The 22,361-nt window shown below is 32.2% G+C and overlaps 2 protein-coding genes and 1 pseudogene across 2 annotated transcripts; 1 reads left to right on the forward strand and 2 right to left on the reverse strand.

The window, feature by feature from the left end:
- Positions 1-1,024: 1,024 nt before the first annotated feature.
- LOC113700659 (uncharacterized) lies at positions 1,025-3,192 on the forward strand. The gene is made up of 2 exons (XM_027221123.1): positions 1,025-1,391; positions 2,495-3,192. The coding sequence occupies exons 1-2, from the start codon at positions 1,025-1,027 to the stop codon at positions 3,190-3,192; spliced, it is 1,065 nt and encodes a 354-aa protein (XP_027076924.1).
- Positions 3,193-10,664: 7,472 nt separating this feature from the next.
- LOC113700660 (loganic acid O-methyltransferase-like) lies at positions 10,665-14,014 on the reverse strand (annotated as a pseudogene).
- A 4,754-nt stretch (positions 14,015-18,768) lies between these two features.
- Positions 18,769-21,616, reverse strand: LOC113701536 (loganic acid O-methyltransferase-like). Its single transcript, XM_027222247.2, has 3 exons — positions 21,390-21,616; positions 20,622-21,290; positions 18,769-19,332 (listed from the first exon to the last, which is right to left on the reverse strand). Exons 1-3 carry the CDS (start codon positions 21,456-21,458, stop codon positions 18,985-18,987), a joined length of 1,086 nt encoding a protein of 361 aa, XP_027078048.1. The 5' UTR covers positions 21,459-21,616; the 3' UTR covers positions 18,769-18,984.
- Positions 21,617-22,361: the final 745 nt, after the last annotated feature.

Genomic DNA, 22,361 nt, shown 5'->3' on the forward strand with positions numbered 1-22,361 from the left:
GAGTTATTGGGTTGGCCCAAATTACCGTTCTGGACTTTACTGTTTGAAGAGGTGGCCTAAAGGCCTAATCTATATGTCTAACATCTATCTATCTATCTATCTATCTAACAATTGAAAAGCGAGAGTTGCGTGAATGAATAGTAAGAGAGTGGGTCTATTTGGATTGAAATGTTTTGAAATAAAATAATTTGTTTCACAAATTTCAATCACCTTTTTATCTTCCAATCATTTTTTTATCTCACATATATTACATCATAAAAAGTGCTATAGTAATTATTTCAAATAAATCATCCAAATAAATTCCTATCCAAACAAACCCACTGTCTCCATTGGTTATTTCGATATAGGTTGAAATGTTCAGGTTATTGTGGTCCATTTGCATTAGTCTCTTGCCAGTTCTTCATGTCATTAGAATTAGCCTTAGTAGTAGTTCATTTTTCGGTGATGGCTTTTCAAGTGATTTTCAAGAGCAAGATGGAGGAGAAAATGGAGAGCTCCTAATTCTCTCTCTCTCTCTCTCTCTCTCTCTAATTTCGGATGGCTTAAGGAGGAAGAAAGAAAATGAGCTCTCAAGTCTAGTTTCTTCCTTTAAAGTGTAGTAGGTGAACCACCTCACCTACTCGCTTATTTGTCGCGCCCTCATGCAACATTTTATCCTTAACTAGATGTCTCTCAACCAACATCCTATCATTTTTCTATTTCTTTAAAGTCTCTACATGCTCTAGACTTAATCTTAAGACTAAATTCTACGTCACCACTCCAAAGTTTCATACTTAATGCTAGCCAAACGATAATCGGGCAATAATAATAATAATTTAAACTAAGTTGTAAAATGACATTTTAATAGATGAGAATGCCAAAAATTTGACTAAATCATATAATATCAATATTTTCATCATTATTTCAAAAATAGTAAAAATTTTAGAACCCTCACAAGTATCATCTTCCTGATCATCAATTTGTGATATTTAATGATAATAATCATCTTTATGACATTCTTGATTATGATCACATACATGACACAATGCTGACGAAATGGTTTGAAATAAATCAGAGTAATGTTTCAGTTAGAAACTTGACTTTTGTGGAGTTTCCGAGTAAGTGGACTTGGAAGCAAAATAGACAACAATGGGAGTTCAGATTGCAAGGTAGGTGTATTGGAAGGCTACCATATGCACATGCTCACTCTGGTGAGCGATACTATTTGAGAACGTTGCTGCATAAAATTCGTGGTGCACGAAGTTATGAACATTTGAAAACTATTAATGGAACTGTACATCCAACATTCAAAGCTGCATATGCAGTACTTGGTCTTCTAAATGATGATAATGAGTGGAATGAAGCTTTAGCTGAAGCATCTACATGGGCATTTGCAAAAAATTATGAAACATGTATTGTACACTACTTATACATTCTAAGGTAACTAACCCTTTTGATATATGGCAGCGCCACTGGAAAAGTATAACAAATGATTTGCAATATCAGATCAGAAGGGATATGGGAAACCCTATGCATTGATGATGATGAGTTACAAATTTTGGGATTAGTTGAATTTGAACACATTTTGAATAAAAATGGTCGCTCTTTGCGAGATTTTCCATTGATGCCATTGTCGTCCTTTGAAAATGCTCAATTTTCTATGAATAGACTTATAAGAGAAGAGCTTGATTACGATTTTACATCAGAACAGCAATTATTTGATAATTTATATGCTAATTTGAATGAGGATCAATTGAAAGCACATGATCTTATTATGGAATCATACACACATAAGGGGGTAGGGTTGGGTTGGGTGGTACGGGGGGGAAGGAGTGTAAGTAAGAGGTCTCGGGTTCGAGTCCTCCAACTTACACTAAAAAAAAATACACACATAATTGTGGAGGACTATTTTTTGTGTATGGAAGTGATGAGACGGGTAAAACTTATTTATGGAGAACATTGATTGCTCGAATTGGATCGCAAATTCCTATTAATTTGAATGAGTCATCAAGTTGTTCAATCAATAAAAATTATGACTTAGCCAAATTAATTAGAGAGACATCTTTGATAATTTGGGACGAAACTCCAATGACACATCGGCATGGATTTGAAGCGGTGGATAGAACTTTAAAGGATATCTTAAAGTTTAGTGAAAATGATTCTGAGGATCGTATTTTCGGAGGAAAATTAGTTGTTTTGGGTGGTAATTTTCGACAAACATTACCGATTGTTTCTAAAGGTAGGAGAGCAGCAATAGTATCGGTTACAATAAAAGAATCAACGATTTTGGATCACTGTAGAGTACTGCATCTTAAAATAAATATGCATGTAATGAATTTGCATCTTTCTGAAAATACGCGTCAGCAATTGACAGATTCTTCAAATTGGTTGCTATCTGTTGGTGAAGGAAAGGTTTCAACAATTTCACTTACTGAATTCGGGGAATCAAATTGGATTCGGATGCCATCGCAATTTCTCATAAAAAATGAAAGTTAATTTTTGATGCGGTTAATAGATTCTGTCTATCTAAATTTGAGAAATTCATACAAAAATAGTACTTACCTCAAGGAACATGCTATTTTGGCTCCAAAAATGGGTGATGTTCACAAATTGAATAATAAGATGCTATCAATGCTTCCTGATCAATCACGTGCTTACATGAGTGTTGATACTTTTTGCAATACTGAAAGTGACAATGTTGAAAATATGAATCCTCCTAAAATGTTGCACTCTTTGAATTTTCCTGAACTTTCAAATCATTTTTTGGAACTTAAAGAAGGAACTCCTATAATTCTTTTCAGAAATCTCAATCAATCAGAAGGTCATTGCAATGGAACACGACTTGTTGTCACCAGAATGGGGGATAAAGTTCTTAAGACAGAAGTCATAACAAGATCTAATATTGGAGATTTAGTGCTCATACCTCGGATCTCTTTAATGTCACAAAGCTCACGGACTCCTTTTCCAATTAAAAGGAGACAATTTCCTATGAAAGTGGCATTTGCAATGACTATCAACAAAAGTCAAGGCCAAACATTGAAAAATGTTGGCGTTTACCTTCCTAAACCTGTGTTTTCACATGGTCAACTTTATGTTGCTCTTTCTTGTGCTACTTCACCAGTTGGATTGAAAATACTAATTGTTAATAGAGATAATGATCCATGGGATTACACAAAAAATATTGTGTATCATGAGATTTTTGACTCCCTTTGATAAATTGTGGACATCACTTTGTTTAAAAAATATATATATAAAGTATATGTACTATACACAATTTGACAATTTTTTTGTACTTCTTTCAATTTGTGTTACTTACTATCTCAACTATAGTGTTTAAATAATTAACTTCATGCTATATCATAATAATTTACAGATATCCGATATACACCTTTACTCTATTTGGACCCTTATGGATACAGTTGGAATGTAAAGGTTAGATTGTTTCGATTAATAGATATGACCATATCTGGAGTGCTCCAACGTTCGGGATGTATCAAGATGCTTTTTGTAGATGATCAAGTAATAATTAAGAGCGTATGTTATTTATTATATTGAACATTGAATATTTACTAATCTCTTGAAAACTATCAGAAACTTGTCATGCAGGGAGTTATAAGAGGTAGTGATATGATAAACATTTTCGCAGATCATCTTCATGAAGACAAGGTATACTAGTTTCAAAATATCCATGTAATTTCGGCAGATCTTAAATATCGGCTTGCACCACATCAGTATCAATTATCATTTGGAAACGATACGAAGATAGTGAATATTTTAGATGATTGTGGAACCATATTCCGTTTCAAGTTTAATCTAGTCAAACTAAGAGATACAGAACAGTACATGGACAATGATTTGCAATTGATAGGTATTTCATTCATAATTAACCATACTTCTATTTAAGTTGTATATTTGAACTAGTATTACTTATACTTTTTGATCTTTTGCAGATATAATTGGTTTAGTTGTATCTGTAGGTTCACGCTATCAAACATCTATCAATGATAAAACTAGGTGTGACATTCTTTTACTTGACAAAAGGTTAGTTATTCAATATCTTCAAAACATTTTATATTCTACAAATTTTGATTTATACTTACCAAAATTCTCTAAATGAAGCTTGACTGTAGTTCAGTTGACTTTATGTGATAAATTTGCAACTGATGATGGTGAACGCTTGCATCAAACTGTTACAAAAAATAATGTTTTACTAGCCTGTGGTATTTGTGTGAGAAATTATAAAGGTAATTCAATTTCTTTTCACTTTATTTAATTTAATTTTTATAGTTTATCAATAAATATAGCACATTGTGCAGGACTGTCACTTTATACTATTCGAGCAAGCAAATTTCATGTCAATCACTACTTGGATTTTGCTCAATACCTACATAGTCGGTAAGTTTTACAAATACCAAAATATTAAATTATTAATAATATTTCATACCCTTACGAATATGTATTTGAAAAATTTGCAGGTTTGAGAATGATAAATGTGCTCAGAAATTAGTGACGTGGTTGCAGTCATGCAATTTTACAATGTTCCAGGCATTGTTGATATCAAATGCTAAGAGAATACGGATATGCGAATATGTAGTTACACCTACAATACAATTCCTCTCAATTAATTAAGTAATGAACAAGTATCTACATGTAGTTTCCAATTAATAATTGTAATCTATACATTCTTTGGATGGTTTTAGGTTAAATATTTTCGGATACTTGCTTACATTCAGAGCATCAACATAGACAATATGTTCCATGAATTATGAAAAAATTGTGGACAACCATGCCAATCTCCTTTTGCAAAAATGGTATGTATCCATTTTAATGACGCAGTCAACACTATTGTCAGGTAATTATTATTATTATTTTTTTAGTGTAAGTAGGAGGACTCGAACTCGAGACCTCTCACTTACACTTCCTCCCCCCGTACCACCCAACCCAACCCAACTCTCCCCCCTATTATTTTCATATATTTTTAATTTTAATATAATTTTTTGTATCGTACATCACAATTTTTTCTTAACAGATACAATGTTAACATACAAATTAGAGATTCCAGTGGTAACCTATACCCCACTCTTCAAGACAGGCATGCACGATTCATGTTTAGCTGTGATGCTTCTTATCTTAGAGATTTAAAAAAAAAGGTATATATTATTTATATATATATATTATACAATATTATTTACAAATTTTCTAAAACAAAAGATAATTTTGAATTATGTATGCTTTTAATTGTCAGAAAAATGGAGGTACATTGTTCGACCAACATATTAATTCATGAAAAAATGGTACATTCTCATTTATAGTACGAACTCCACAAAATTTAATAGAATTAATTAAACCCCCAATACTGGCGTTTGTACTCATAGTTGATTGGTGTGAAGAATGTTCACACCTTCGTAGAAGATTATCAAATCAAAGGCAAAATGTTTGTAAGTATTTCATTTACTTAACAAATTAAATATTCAATTATATTTAATTGGACCCTTATGTCGCTCAATTTATGATAAAGATTTCTACTTTTTTTTCAGGATCCAATCTTCATCAAAGTGATAGTTTATAAATAATAGAGATATTTTTATCATATATTGAACTATTGTTACAAAGTTTCATTTTTTTAAATATACTTTCATGTGCCCTTGATTATAATTTTTTACTCTTTTTAAATTCCTCCATAGATTGTAATTTTTTTAAAAATGTAATTTACTGTGTTTAGCACAGGTTTTTATACTAGTATATATATATATATATATATATATATATATATATATGAAAGTAACTATTTTAATTATAGTGTTTCTCACTCCTATGTGGTATGCTTAATTGAAGAGAATTAACGGGTTATGGATCACTTGAATTTTTTCCATTTTGAATCCTATTTGGATTATATTATGTGTTTAAAAATTATCTCTAATTTTAAAATAATTTTAAAAATAACTAATCTTATCTTAACAATATCTGCTTTCTATCAAATAATTACAATAATTATATTATATGTTTAAAAATTATCTTTAATTTTAAAATAACTTTAAAAATTAACTAATCTTATCTTAATGATATCTGCTTTCTACCAAATTATTACATAGAAGTATAATAATACCTTTTCAAATCACAATTATTAAAATCTTATTGAAATCTTACATATCTCATGAATTATTTCCTTTCACTACCATATCATTAATTAGTATTCAAATTGTCCATCATCTCTTCTTATTTTTGAATTAATTTAGTGTAAAAAAGAGAATTAACTGTTACACTGATAGATTTATCAATATTATTAAAAATTGAATATTTATTGATGAAGAAAAATGGATTAATGGATCATTTTCTACTTAATTAAGTATGAATATATAATTCTAAATTTATGGTCATTATAAAAATTTAAATTATTTAAAAGAATATTTTTAAATAAGAATATCTACCAAGTTTTGGATATGGGGTACATTATTTAATGTATACTATCATATTATAGTGAAAGTATGTAAACAAATTTTTAAAATTTAGTAAATAATTGAATATTTAAAATACATTAATTTTTTAAAATTAATATGAATGAACATGTAGAACTATTGTCAATTTTTCCATTTAAATTATTGATATTTGTATAAATTCACAATAAATAAAAAAAAGACCGTGCTAAGGCATGGGTAAAATTCTAGTTAGCCCTTAAAATATCAGATTTTAGATAAAATTTAGGGTTAATTACACTTTGCCCCCTTGAACTTGGGACCTTGTAACACTTTGCTCCCATAAACTCCAAATATATGCACTTTACACCTTTTGGTCAACTTTTGGATGGGGTGAAAATGAAGTTAAATTTTTCATGACCAAAATATCCCTGACTAATTCTTAAACACACATAATAATTGTAACATAATAAATACATATTTCTTTAATAGTTGCTAAATGCATCTAAAGACAATTACTCTATGCATTTCAAACTTTTAATCCTAAAATGAATTAGATAATTCACAAAAAAATGTATAAGCAATTCAATGTATTTGTTTCAAATCCAATAGTAGTGCTTATTTGAAATGAAATAAAATTAATTAGTGCGTTTGAGATAAAAGTTATTCGCTTATATTTTTTATTGTAGCACTTTTTAATGTGTTTTTTATAAGATAAAAACATGATTAAAAATAAATATGTACTGAAAAACATATTTAGAAAATTTTGAGTTTTTTTACAACTCAAACAAAATACAAAACAAGGTATGAATGCGGTATAAAATTACTGAATAGCATCTTATTGACTCGTAAAAATCTTGTGAAAGGTGCAAGCTAAATAAAAATTATTAAAATCAATCCATCTACAATTTAGAGGAAAAAAGATAAGCGATGGAAAACTTATGCAGATGTTTTAAGACTTTTTAAATTCTTTTTTCTCCATAATACAATTTTTCAATTCTTCGGTATCTTTATTTTTTAATTTTTTAAATCTTGTGACTTTGTGTTTTTTTCCTAATAAGATGTTTCATATTCCAATTAAAAATATAATATTATTCTAGAACTATTGTGTAAGGGCATTAATGTCATTTTGTTAAAATTTTGGATGAAGAATTCATCATTAATGTTTGAGTAATCAATGAAGGGGTAAAGTATATATATATATATATATATATATATATATATATATATATATATATATATATATATATAAAGTTTAGGGAGGCAAAGTATTACAATGGCTCAAGTTCAGAGAGGAAAACTATAATTAACCCTAAAATTCAACGAAGTAAAAGGCAAAAGTTATGTGATCATTAGCAAAAATAACAAAGCAAAAGCAATTACAAGGAAAAAGAAGGGTTAAATGGAAAATGCACCTCAAACTATGTTCAATTAGCAACTTGCCCCTTACAATATTAATTATAGCAATTTACTATCTTATACTATGAATTTTCGGCACATTGCTTCAACTAAATTAATGTGACAGGTAATTTTTTATTGAAAGGACAACAATAACCACTTGAATAGTGTATTACCTAGAATACCCGTTTCTTTAATTTATTTTTTCTTTTTTTGTTCATATTTATTTCAATCATGAACAATCTTACACCTTCCGCCATTACCACTACACTAAAATTCCTTGCATTGAATCACCAAAATAGAAGAAGAAAAAGTCAAGACTAGATTACATAAAACTAGAGCAAAATCAAAGCTTTGTATCAAGGCTAGAAACATAGGAGCAACCCAAGCAAAAAATTGAAGCCTCATAAATCTATAATATATTTTTAAATAGCAAAACCCATAACATAATCTTATCATATATAGAACCACTCACACACTATGGCTTTCAATATGCAGCAAAGAAAATAAATACACCCAATAACATGGACAATTATAGAAATTAGAAGGATAGGAAATGATGAGATTTGGGTCTCTTGAATTAAAAAATGCTGGGAGATTGGCTAGTAGTAATAAGGGTTGGTAAATTTGAAACGGGTTGTAATTTAAGAACTTGAGTAACGAGGAAAATTCAAAGAGAAGACACTCAAGAGAGGGAGGTGATAATGAGATTGTGAGCTCAGGAGTTTGAAGAGGTTGATTTGAGTAAGAAAGATGGAGAGAGATCATATTAGGAAGTTTGATGTGGAGGATGGGATGGATACTAACTTGGTGGTATAGTTTAGAAAAGGAGGACGAGGAGAGTTACTGGTGAGTTTAGAGGAGAAAGAAAGAGGAGAGATGTGGGCAATTTGAATAGTTGGTCATTTAATTAGGACAAATTTATCACATCACTTTATTTTAAGTAATCTGCAATGAAATTGGTAGTCCATAAACAACATACTCGTAGCTTGTCTAGGCCTCCAGATTGCATATAAGAATTGGCATTGAAAGAATAAAAAATTTCATTCGATTGTCTAGACCGCATAACAAATATTCAACTCGATCTCTCAACACTCCCACTTGCTATAGATGATCCAGATTAGGCCTAAAAAAAACTATATCTAAATATCCAGATTAGGCCTAAAAAAAAATATATATATATATATATATATATATATATATATATATATATAAATGAATTATCTAAATTTTGGTTAAGGGTGGCAATTTTTGACACGACCTGAAAACACGACACGAACCTAACACGAAATTAATGGGTTTGGGTTGAAGTTTCGGGAATTCGGGTCAGAATCGGGTTGGACCCGATGAACCCGAAAAGAAAACAGATCGATTTCGGGTCAACCCGTGATGACCCGATATGACCCGTTTACGAATTAAAAAATAATTTAATAAACATAAAAATAATTCTATCTAACTAAACTAAGTTATTCTTTTTTTCAAAGGCATTAATTACTTAATCCTAAATGAATTTATTTAATTTGTGTGAAGTTGAAATTATTATATTTGGACAAATAATATATTATATTATTTTTTACTTTTATACTATTTTAATTTATTTTATATTTTGTTTGGGATAAAACACTTTTATGGTGTTTAATTTATTTTAGATTTGGTTTGGAATTCTTTATTTAAATTTTTATTACTTGATTATGTAATTAGTTTTGTGAGAAATCGATTTTATTAGAAATTACAGTGATAAATTAATAAATTAAAATTAATTTTCGGGTCATTTCGGGTCGACCCCGCCAACCCGAAATTTTCGGGTTCGGGTCAGCGTACCTGACCCGTCACGGGTTGGCGGGTCGGGTTCGGGTCAACAGATTTTCTGACGGGTTGACCCGAACCCGACCCGCCAACCTGATTTGGACCCGAATTGCTACCCCTAATTTTGGTGTCTACATTTTGCATAAAAAAATAGTAAGATTTGTTAATAAAGTCATGAGTTTTACCTAAAAATAGTAGTAAATTTTGTATTAAAAAATGGTAAATTTTGCTTCAAAGTTAGTTGAATTTATTAATTATGCATGAAGTTTTACTAAAAAAAAAGTGGTAAAATTTGTCAATGAAATCATAAATTTTTCTTGAAAAAATAGTATGTTTTGTATAAAAGTGGTAAATTTTGAAGAAAAAGTGGTAAGTTTTGCTAAAAATTTAGTAAGATTTGTTACATAAAAAATAACTTGCACAAATTATAACACTTACTTGTTTTATAAGAAACTTACTATCACTTGTAACAAATATACCGACACAAATTTGTTCCTAATGAACCCTATAATATTAGGTTAAAACCTATACATGGCATTACATGAACCACTCATTTATGAGTTGTGGTGACTCTTTGTCACTTCAGAATTTTTCATAATTTTTTATGGATTATCAAATATTTTTGTGTATGTCAAATAATTTTTTTAAAAATTTTTTTTATAAGTAGGAGTAAAGATGTGATTTAAGAAGTGCGGGGGAAAGGAAAATTGAATCAAAGATTTTTAATTCCTAATGTCTCAATATAATTTTTTTCCAATAGCCACCTAGGCGTGACTTTTTCAAAGTTAAACAGAATTACACCTTAATATTTTCTTCCAGCCCTCCCCTGATCAGCAATCATTACCGAAAAGTAAAAACCATAAACTTGAATCACACCTTAATATTTTCTTCCACCCCTCCCCTGATCGACAATCATTACCGAAAAGTTAAAACCATAAACTCTTAAGCAATAATGACATCTCCTACTTCATTATTATTATGGGCGTATTTAATAAGGGTAAAACACAAAGTGCCTTCACGTATCCATTTTAGAAGGCGTTATCTCAAACTCATAAGAAAGTCCACGTCTTGAGATTTATGCCCTTAAGGGCGTGAATTTTGGGAAGAACCTTTTTTTTTGTTTTTTATAGCATAAGTGAGAGATTTTAAATCCCGAACGTCTTGCTTCACAATCCCTCCCTCCTGCCTTCACATACCCCAAAACTCAAGGACTTTTGCGGCCGTGAAAGTCATAACAGAAGCCCTCCAGGAAAAACTCAGAACAGAGGGACTAACATTAACATCTGAAGTCCCTGAGTTTCAAGTCTTTTTTAATGACCATATATCTAATGATTTCAACACACTTTTTGCTTCACTTCCACAAGAGAGACACTACCTTGCAGCTGGAGCGCCTGGTGATTTCCACAAGGTTTTGCTCCCAAAGGCATCCCTTCATTTTGCTTACTTGTCTTGCGCGCTTCACTCCCTTTCAGACGTGCCAAAAAAGGTTGCAGACATCATGTCCCCCGCATGGAACAAAGGAAAGAATCACCATAGAGGTGCCAAGATGGAAGTTTTTTGAGGCTTATGCGTCTCAATTTGCCAAGGACGTGGAGTCATTTACATGAGCTGATCGATGGAGGGTTGATGGCCCTTCTACCCCTGATGCTGTCCGTGAATCTCAGACAACTACCATCACAGAGGTAGAACTAGAAGGTCCACTAAATTTGTTTCATGTTCTCATATTTCGCTTGAGAAGGACAAAAATAACAACCATATCCTGATTCTCAGGGTTAAAGAGAGAGGAAGACTCTGCAAGTTTCTGCGTAAACAGTTCAAACAATTCATCCATGATATCACTTCCAAATTGTTTCTCTAGAAGTCCCTCTAATGCAGCTCTGAGGTACAAAGCAATTCCACTAGGGTTGGAGAAAACCACATGCTTTCCTGGAATGCTTAATATCTCCAGTCTCTGAACATTTAGATGTTCATTTGCCTTCATCAGGGTCTTTATCTCATTAGGAGATGGGAGATATAGTGGCAAGTTGAACATATCCACTTTCAATTCATCGACCAATCCCTATTGCAATAGGTGCATCTTAGTATTTAAAGTACTTTTTTTTTGTTAGCCAAAACCTATAGTCGAAATTCGAAGATAAACTTTAATCAAAACTCATTCTTATACAGTATATGGAAAAAAAAAAAAAAAGAAATTGTAAAATAAAAAATTCCTACTCATGGATTTGCAACTGCTATTTTTAAGCTGAAGACATGTTTCAGAAATTATGGAACATAGTTAATAGCTTACTCGTGACCAAGGAGGTATTCCATTCATTCTCTGCCATTGGTATATTATACCTGATTTGGTTGATTTCCTGTATCCATTTTGTTTCATCCTGGATATTTTTATTAATCAGAAGAAATGTTGGAAAAAGAGATTGGTGCCTTGTTGTGACGCTTTTGGGCCAGCATTAATTATCCGGTATGATTTCTATTCTGTCCATCTTATGGAACGTATGAAGCTCACTTCCATCCAATACTTTGTACCTTTTTATTTGAGCGAAATAAGTACATAAGTTTAGAGGGAAAGGACTTAATATCAAAATAATGTCTTATATTTGCAAATAGGAATGAAAAACGAACGAAACTATATATTATACTTGAATTGATGTTGAAATAGTAAAAGCTAATCTGCGCTTAGTTCACCAATTAATCAAACCAAACACAAACAATATTTTGTATCCAATAAAATTTCAAATTTGAAATCGAGCTTGGTTGACTTAACATAGCATATGAAATTTATATGTGAAAAATTTAATTGAGTTTGACTTGATAAAAGCTCATCTAAATTCAGCGTAATAAATAAATGAATTAAATTTAAATACAATTTTAAACTCTTTAGAATAGATAGACAAGTTTGACAACTTGAGTGCTTGGCTCAATTAGCTTCATTCATAACCCTATTAATTTGCAAGTAAAAGTTTTGAAATTTTTTGTGGGGCAAATAAAAAATGTCAAAAATATTTCCACAGAATACCAGATTCTCAATTCTCATGCTTGGGGAGAAGGGTAATTTCTTAAGGCTAATTATAATACAAATACACCTTTTAAAATTCATAAGAGGGCAAATGAAAATTTTGAAATTCTTGAGGGGGTGGCTGCCCCTCCCTGCAAAGATCCGATCCAACAAAACCCCTGTCCCGCAGGTTCATAGAAGTGTTAAAAAAGAATTCCAAATGTCATTTGAATTCAAAAATGAATAATTTAACTATCTAAAACTATCTAGGATATATTAGATCATAATTCAAATTTAATATTATTCAAGTGACAAAGAAAATCAAAATTCTATGTTGCATCCCTGCATTGAGATGTATTCGCATAGAGTTCTTAGTTGAAGAAGATCTGAAACTAATGAAATCTAACCTTCTTAGCCAAGTCCATGAGGCAATATCCTAGAACTTCCAATTCTTTCTCTGTGACTATAGTTGTCTGAGATTCACGGATGGCATCAAGGACAGCAGGAATAACAAGGGCCATCAGTCCTCCATCGACGAGCTCGTGTGCCCTTGCATTCAGAAATGACTCCAAGTCCTTGGCAAATTGAGATGCATAAACCTCAAGAACTTCCTTTTTGGCCCCTCCGTAGTGAATCTTGCCTTTGTTCCATGCAGGGGACGTGTTGTCTGTAACCTCATTTGGCACATCTGAAAGCCAGTGAAGCGTGCAAGACGAGTGAGCAAAATGAAGGGATGCCTTTGGGAGCAAAACCTTGTGGAAATCACCAGGCACTCCAGCCGCAAGGTAGTGTCTCTCTGGTGGAAGTGAAGCAAAAAGTGTGTTGAAATCATTAGATATATGGTCATTAAAAAAGACTTGAAACTCAGGGACTTAGTCCCTCTTTTCTGAGTTTTTCCTCCAGGGCTTCTCTTATCACTTTCATGGCCACAAATGTATTTGGTCCTGTAGAGCAGCCAAAATCTGCTATGCGAAATGGATGCACAGAGGTTGAAGAAAGTTGCTTGACATCAAGTTCTTTGTCAATCTCTTCTTTGATAAGTTCTTTTGCAACCTCTACTGCTCCTCTCTGCCACAGAAAAAAAAAATCTTACCTTAGACATTTATAATGAGGTAACTGCAGTTTAAACTAGCAACCTGAAAGGATGAGTTTTGGTTATAGCTTTGAGGTCCATTTCCTCCATTCATGGCATATACTTGAGGCATTTTTTCTATCCCCCGGCTGCTAGGAGATTTTTCATAAGAATAAAAATGCTCCCAATTTTTTATTCTCCAAGTTAGAATGAGAAACAATTTAGATAGATAAAAGGAAGGCAGACGAAAGGCTGCCTTATCAACCAGCAGCCCCTTTGGGCTAGTGGCCACCACTAAGCTATTAAAGGTTTGGTGGGGTGGAAGGCAAGGGTTCAAATCTTACCTCTCATCAATTATCACATTAAGTGGCTTATTAAAAAATTCAGACAGGTGTGTACTCGTTTGGTGCGGTGATGATTCAATTTCCACTGGTCTGCCCTAAATTCAATTGGGTCTCTCCTTTACATTAGGATAGTATAGGATACTGTAGATAAAGTGACGATTGACCAAAAAAAAAAAAAAGAAGAAGAAGAAGAAGAAAGAAAGGCTGCCTTATCGTCATTATGAGCCACACAATTTTTTAGCTGTAGCAATTATAAAATAGAAAGAATCCTATTATTGTTGGCAATGTGGATGTCTCAGCCAAAAATGGAACTTGCATGGATTGCGTGTAGCGAGATCGAGGATTTGATGCCATATATGTATATTCTCTTGTCTTGATATCTCTGTCTAGATGGTCTAATTTATACTAGGCAGAGGCTCAGGCTCAAGTGTTGTCTTTTAGCCCTTTACACCACAGGCATTTCTATTAATAAATATGGGAAAAAAAGAGATACACACATGGTAAAATATCTCTCAAACATATGTTATGGATCATTTTGTGCATAAATTGAATTTAATTTAAATTATACAATTTGTGCATGTAAAATATCACCATTCTTTCCTGGAATGCTTATTATCTCCATTCTCTAAAGATTTTAGATGTTCATTTGTCCTCATCTGGGTCTCTATCTCATTAGGAGATGGGAAATATAGTGGCGTGTTGAACATATCCACTTTCAATTCATCGACCAGTCCCTGCAATAGGTGCATCTTAGTATTTAAAGTAATTTTTTTTTAAAACCAAAACCTGCAGTCAAAATTGGAAGAAACACTTTGACCAAAACTCATTCTTATACGGTATATGAAAATTAGAGGAACTGTAAAATAAAAAATTCCTACTTGTGGATTTGCAACTGCTATTTTTAAGCTGAAGACATGTTTCAGAAATTATGGAACATAGTTAATAGCTTGTTCATGACCAAGGAGGCATTCCATTCATTCTCTGCCATTGGTATATTATGCCTGCAGATTTGGTTGATTTTGATATTAATCAGAGGAAATGTTGGAAAAAGAAATTAATAAGAAGAAATGTTGTATTAATTTTCTGATATGATTTTCTATTCTGTCCATGTCTGTTACAAGTAGTAAACTTGACATATGAAGCCCATCCATTACTTTGTACGGTTTTTTTCAGCGAAATAAGTAACATAAGTTAGAGGGTAAGGACTTAATATCAAAATAATATTTTATATTTGCAAATAGGAATGAAAAATGAACGAGACTATGCTATACTCTAAATGAGGTTGAATTAGTAAATGCTAATTTGTGCTTAGTTCACCAATTAATTAAACCAAACATGAACAACATTTTGTATCCAATAAAATTTCAAATCTGAAATCGAGCTTGGCTGACTTAACATGGTATATGAAATTTATATGTGAAAAATTCAATCAAGTTCGACTGGGTAAAAGCTCATCTAAATTCATCGCAATAACTAAATTAATTAAATTTAAATACAATTTTAAACTCTTTAGAATAGATAGACAAGGTTGAATTAGGAATCGGAATACGAACTAAATATAGGTTATACTGTTATGGTAGTTATGAAAAAAAGTGTTCATGATATATTTATAACTATATTGTTTTTCTATTTTTGATTTGCAATTATTGATGTTATTCCTATAGAGAATTTGATTGATTTTGAACTCTATGCCATTGGAGTATATATATTTTGATATTAGTAGTGATGGCTTAAATTATTTTGTATTATAAAAAAGTGGTAGCCATGGAATTGAAATTTAATGATATTCATGAATATTGTTGTGTATTAAGTAAAATTTGATATTGATATGAGATTGGAGGTAAGCTTTCGGGTATATGATGTAGCGTTAATAGTTTGATACAATGGTATGCATCATAAACTTTTAGGTAAAAGAGAAATATTAGAATAAATATAAGTGTTTATTTAGCAGTGATTTGGATTTTGATGGAAAGGCACTACTGATAGCATGTGAGGATGAATGAGATAGAGACTATGAACCTTTTTTTTTTCTTTTTATTTTTAGTGTGAATTATAACTGAAGGGCATTGTAGGATTTTTGAAAAAAAAAAAAGCCTAGACTTTTGGACCTACAATGTTACTTAAACAATGAAAATATAGGAGGTAGGTGTAATGTTTAGAACTTAAGGGGAGCATCCTGAAATTAGGAAAAAACTCAAGATAAGAAATCTAAAATGAGGTGAAAAACAAATATCTTAAGAGAAAAGTGATGAAATTGCAACTAGTATGCCACTTTGCTAAGTTAAATTGGCGATTGAAAAGGAAAAATCCTTTAGTGGCCAAAAAGTGCAAGTTGAATGGATTAGTGGTCAATAAAATTTGTTCTCCAATCATTGGATGAAATTGCTTTTGATTTGGCACGGTGAATGCACATGGAACTCATTCTATTGATACTAAGAGCAATATTTAATAAAATGACCAAAAGTATACTGATTTAAGAGTTTAGTGATTATATTAAAAAAAAAAAAAACTTGAGCGGCCAAAAGTGTACGAGCGTACGAGCGGAATAGTTTAGTACCTGCTGGGGTTTTTCGCCCTTTCATGCAATATATTGGGCTTGTGAAATAATATTGACTTTATGTGTTATACAAAAATAATTCACAAAAAACAAACTTATTCTAAAAATTTTCATACATTATACTGACAATTGTCCCTTCTGTGCTGAAGGCATAATTATAGACCAAATGTAGATGGAACAAGGACGTTAGTACCTTGGAATTAGACCTAAAATTGAACTTAGATAAGAATTTCACTAAATTGTACCATCCAACTAGCATTTTAAATATCTGCAAACAAAGCATTTTTTCATATGGTATGAGAATACTAAAAATAGAAAATTTTAAATACATTACCCTTACTTGAATTAACAATGTGTTAACATGTGTGAAATTAACTTGTTATTTGCATGCGTAACTAAGTTGAAAATTATTACGACTACATGATACCCCTTCTAATTTCAAATCTCCATGTAAGGTGTAATTATCATTTTTTAATCTGTCTTTGAAACAAAAAAAAAAAAAAAAGAATCTACGTTGTTATTCACTAGAACGTTACATGCATTTAATCTTCAAAAAAATTCGTGGAGGAGAGCTTGGTGTGAACCCAGTGAGTTTTTACTAATAAATCGTACCATGCCTTCTAACTATTAATTCTTGAATTGTTTCTTATCATAAAAGCACATTATCTATCAGTATTTTCTTGATGACAATGATAAATAATTCAAAGAATAGTATTATGAAGGCAATTTATTGATATTTCACAAAAGAAAAGTTGTTAATTAACTCTTTATATACTATAAGGGCCCCAATGTCTTATTAGTGTTTAGGATGTGTATCTAGGATTGGAGGGTATGGATTTAACTCCTTCCTTTTATGAATTATTTAATTCCATTGATTTCTTCCTAGCAAGAATTTTCCTCTTCCATGTTCTCTTATTTAGTTGTCATCAATCAACAAAGAATATAATCTTATTGGTAGGTAAATTTCAGATTCTAGCATACCTAATATGCCCTATAGTACATACATGCAATTCCTTTTTTTTTTTTTTTTTATTGTTAGGACATATGCATCATTGGTTGGAAGGAGTAAAGGTATAGGAAACAAAAAGTCATAGATACTACTACTATTTTATATTTATTCCAAAGAGAAGTCAAATGAAATCCTTCTTCAAAATTACTAAAGAACAATAAGGAGGCAAGAAAAAAGGATAGACAGCAAAGCAAAGCAAAATCAAAGTTCAAACTTTCTTTAAAAAAAAAAAAAAAAAAAAATTCCCCAAATGCCCAATGCCTAAAATGCATTATTTGGGCCGAGTTAAGTAAAGACAAACTAACTCTGGCGGTGGACTAATCCCCAAGTGATCCAGCAGCCCCACTCTGGCCTCCCCCTTCCAATGTTCCTATTGCATTTTTTTGCTTTTGGGGGTAACTCCTTGTCTTGTTGATCATTGTTTCGCTCCATCGTCTTTGATCTTTCCCATGTCTAGTCTTTCTCATGCAATTTTCCATTCAATTAACGAATTCCGGTAAAAGGAAAAACTTTGCAGCACAAGGAAAATTATGAAACGTCAAAATGGTGAATCATTCATTAGTCGCTAAAAAGGAAATTCGCAATTTTTTCTCCACTACCTTGGCCTTACATAAAAGAAGACATCAGTTAATCCTTTACCTTTTTCAATCTGGGCTCATTAAGTAAAAGTCGGTACCAAAACAAAACCCTCATGAGTAGAATAGTATTGCAGTACATGAATTCAAATGACATTTCAAGAATTTTAAAAATTTCACTCGCATTCTTGTGAATTCTAAAAAGTTAATTTGTATTATGAATTTGGCCTTAAGAAATTATTCTGATATCAGCTACTTGCCCCTCTTCCCAAGCTTGAGAATTTGGTATTCTGTTGAAATATTTTTGACATTTTACTTTTGCCCCACAAAAACTTCAAACCTTCTATTTCCAAACATCGAAGTAAATGAGCCTAATTAAATCAAGCACTCGAGTCTTCAAACTTGTCTGTAAATTCTAAATAATTTAAAATTGTGTTTAAATTTGGCTTCTTTATTCATTGTTTTGAGTTCACGTGAGCTTTTATCGAATTTTTCACATACAAATTTGTCACTTAAATTAGTGAGAAAATATTTAATCAAATCATTAGAAATATCATATGTGGTTATTTAGGCCACACAAAATATATATTCTAACATGATGTCGTCAACCAAGCTTATAGTTGGACAATAAGATACGTGAGATTTTATTCTTTGTTAATCATCCATTATAAGTTCTTTTGTATTCATCCATTACAATGGATAGCTTCTAGATATATATGCTGGATTATGCAAGCTAATGTTCCACAGTCAGGAGCAGCTGTTTCAAAGCCATTTCTTGGGTTGCCCTTCGGAAACTAACAACACCAGCACAATCCATAAGGTCCACTAAATTTGTTTCATGTTCTCATTTTTCGCTTCAGGAGGACAAAAATAAGAACCACATCCTGATTCTCAGGGTTAAAGAGAGAGGAAGACTCTGCGAGTTTCTGCGTAAACAGTTCAAACAATTCATCCATGATATCACTTCCAAATTGTTTCTCTAGAAGTCCCTCTAATACAGCTCTGTGGTGCAAAGCAATTCCACAAGGGTTGGACAAAAACTCATGCTTTCCTGGAATGCTTAATTTCTCCATTCTCTGAACATTTAGATGTTCATTTGCCTTCATCAGGGTCTTTATCTCATTAAGAGATGTGTAATATAGTGGTATGTTGAACGTATCCACTTTCAATTCATCAACCAGTCCCTGCAATAAGTGCATCTTAGTAATTAAACTACTTTTTTTTTAGCCAAAACCTGCAGTCGAAATTTGAAGATAAACTTTGACCAAAACTCATATAGTATATAGAAATTAGAGAAACTGTAAAATTCCTACTCATGGATTTGCAACTGCTATTTTTTAACCTGCAGTCGAAATTTGAAGATAAACTTTGACCAAAACTCATATAGTATATAGAAATTAGAGAAACTGTAAAATTCCTACTCGTGGATTTGCAACTGCTATTTTTAAGCTGAAGACATGTTTCAGAAATTATGGAACATAGTTAATAGCTTATTCATGACCAAGGAGGTATTCCATTCATTCTCTACCATTGCTTTTCTGTTCTGTCCATGGTTGTTACAAGTAGTAACTTTGACATATGAAGCTCACTTCCATCCAATACTTTGCACCTTTTTTTCAGCGAAATAAGTACATAAGTTTAGAGGGTAAGCACATAATATCAAAATAATATTTTATACTTGCAAATAGGAATGTAAAATGAGCGAAACTACGTTACACTCGAATTGAGGTTGAACTGGTAAAAGCTAATTTGCGCTTAGGTCTCCAATTAATCAAACCAAACATGAACAATATTTTGTATCCAATAAAATTTCAAATCTGAAATCGAGCTTGGCTGACTTAACATGGTATATGAAATTTATATGTGAAAAATTTAATCGAATTTGACTTGATAAAAGCTCATCTAAATTCAGTGCAATAAATAAATAAATTAAATTTAAATACAATTTTAAACTCTTTAGAATAGATAGACAAGTTTGACAACTTGAGTGCTTGGCTCAATTAGCTTCATTCATAGCCCTATTTGCAAGTAAAAGTTCTGAAATTTTTTGCGGGGCAAATATAAAATGTCAAAAATATTTCCACAGAATACCAGATTCTCAATTCTCAAGCTTGGGGAGAAGGGCAATTTCTTAAGGCAAAATTATAATACAAATAAACTTTTTAAAATTCATAAGAGGGCAAATGAATTTTTTAAAATTCTTGAGGGGTGGCTGCCCCTCCCTGCAAAGATCCGATCCAACAAAACTCCTGCCCCGCAGGCTCATAGAAGTGTTAAAAAGAATTCCAAATGTCATTTGAGTTCAAAAATGAATAATTTAACTATCTAAAACTATTTAGGATATATTAGATCATAATTCAAATTTAATGTTATTCAAGTGACAAAGAAAATCAAAATTCTATGTTGCATCCCTGCATTGAGATGCATTCGCATAGAGTTCTTAGTTGAAGATCTGAAACTAATGAAATCTAACCTTCTTAGCCAAGTCCATGAGACAAGATCCTAGAACTTCATATCCTTTCTCTGGGACGATAGTTGTCTGAGATTCACGGATGGCATCAGGGACAGTAGGAATAACAAGGGCCATCAACCCTCCATCGACGAGCTCGTGTGCCCTTGCATTCAGAAATGACTCCAGGTCCTTGGCAAATTGAGATGCATAAACCTCAAGAAGTTCCTTTTTGGCCCCTCCGTGGTGAATCTTTCCTTTGTTCCATGCAGGGGACGTGTTGTCTGTAACCTCATTTGGCACATCTGAAAGCCAGTTAAGCGTGCAAGACGAGTGAGCAAAATGAAGGGATGCCTTTGGGAGCAAAACCTTGTGGAAATCACCAGGCACTCCAGCTGCAAGGTAGTGTCTCTCTGGTGGAAGTGAAGCAAAAAGTGTGTTGAAATCATTAGATATATGGTCATTAAAAAAGACTTGAAACTCAGGGACTTCAGATGCTAGTCCCTCTTTTCTGAGTTTTTCCTCCAGGGCTTCTCTTATCGCTTTCATGGCCACAAATGTATTTGGTCCTGTAGAACAGCCAAAATCTGCTATTCGAAATGGATGCACAGAGGTTGAAGAAAGTTGCTTGACATCAAGTTCTTTGTCAATCTCTTCTTTGATAAGTTCTTTTGCAGCGTCTACTGCTCCTCTCTGCCGCAAAAAAAAAAAAAGAAAATAAATAAAATCTTTACGTAAGTCTTATAGACCTTAGACATTTATAATGAGGTAATTGCAATTTAAACTAGCAACCTGATAGGATGAGTTTTGGGCATAGCTTTGAGGTCCATTTCCTCCATTCATGGCATATACTTGAGGCATTTTTTTCTATCTATATCTCTTCTCTTACCATGTCTTGATATCTCTGCCTGGATGGTTTAATTTATACTAGGCAGAAGCTTAGGATTAAGTGTTGTCTTTTAGCCCTTTACACGTGATAGGGTGCATTTTAGTGGCATATTTTGGATAATATTACGTAATTGTTTGACTAAATATTGCACTAATTGGATGGATTTTACTCAGATGTGGTGTTTGGTATTAATTACAGGGATTGATGCTGAAAAATGCTTAAAATCACATTTAGAAGGACTTCCTGATGAGTAGGCGTGCCCACGTCTAACTCCAGCCCTCAGAGCCGGATCTCCGTGGTTCGTCACACATGGGGTACTTCAAGCAGTGGATTCGCTTAAAAAAATTGAAGAAATTAAATTGTAATAGGTTTCCTTTTATTTAGGGAGTGTTGGTATTTAAATACCAATTTTTGAAAAGGAGTAAAAACTAGACTTGGGGGAACCGTTTTGTTTTCCTCTCTGGTGGGACCGGCCGATAACAAGGAAATCAATTCCTTCATTTTCGGCGGCTACCAACGAAAAAGGGGATTTTGTACTATGAGTAGGTTTTGGCCTTGGACATGATTCGTTTTTTGGTTTTTGCTTTGAAAGACAATTGAGGAAAAAACAGAGAAAGGCCCAATGAAATGGAAGCATTGACATCTAGTTGATACTTATCTTAGTTAGACTTCTTCCAAACATCTAGAGGCTTTGCTTAAGGTAAAAACACTCGCCACTTGTTCACAAACCCGCTCCGCAACGTTCATTGGCAGTTGAAATAAGACATTCTGGTTTCTAGAAGAAGGTTCCTTCATTGTTGACTTTTTGAATTGCTTTTCCTGTCTTGGGTTGACCGAATTGAATGAACAAGAGAAAGGTTCTCTCGTATGTTTTT

This window comes from Coffea arabica, chromosome 7e, assembly GCF_036785885.1.
Source record: "Coffea arabica cultivar ET-39 chromosome 7e, Coffea Arabica ET-39 HiFi, whole genome shotgun sequence".
Lineage (NCBI taxonomy): Eukaryota > Viridiplantae > Streptophyta > Magnoliopsida > Gentianales > Rubiaceae > Coffea > Coffea arabica.

Excerpts from the sequence above, each read along its gene's own strand:
- LOC113701536 (XM_027222247.2), bottom strand. The coding sequence starts at position 21,458 with ATGCCTCAAGTATATGCCATGAATGGAGGAAATGGACCTCAAAGCTAT. Across the intron at positions 21,291-21,389 it reads CCCAAAACTCATCCTATCAG|AGAGGAGCAGTAGACGCTGC; the intron begins GTTGCTAGTTTA and ends TTTTTGCGGCAG. Across the intron at positions 19,333-20,621 it reads TCATGGACTTGGCTAAGAAG|GGACTGGTTGATGAATTGAA; the intron begins GTTAGATTTCAT and ends CACTTATTGCAG.
- LOC113700659 (XM_027221123.1), top strand. The coding sequence starts at position 1,025 with ATGCTGACGAAATGGTTTGAAATAAATCAGAGTAATGTTTCAGTTAGA. Across the intron at positions 1,392-2,494 it reads TGCAAAAAATTATGAAACAT|ATTCTGTCTATCTAAATTTG; the intron begins GTATTGTACACT and ends TGCGGTTAATAG.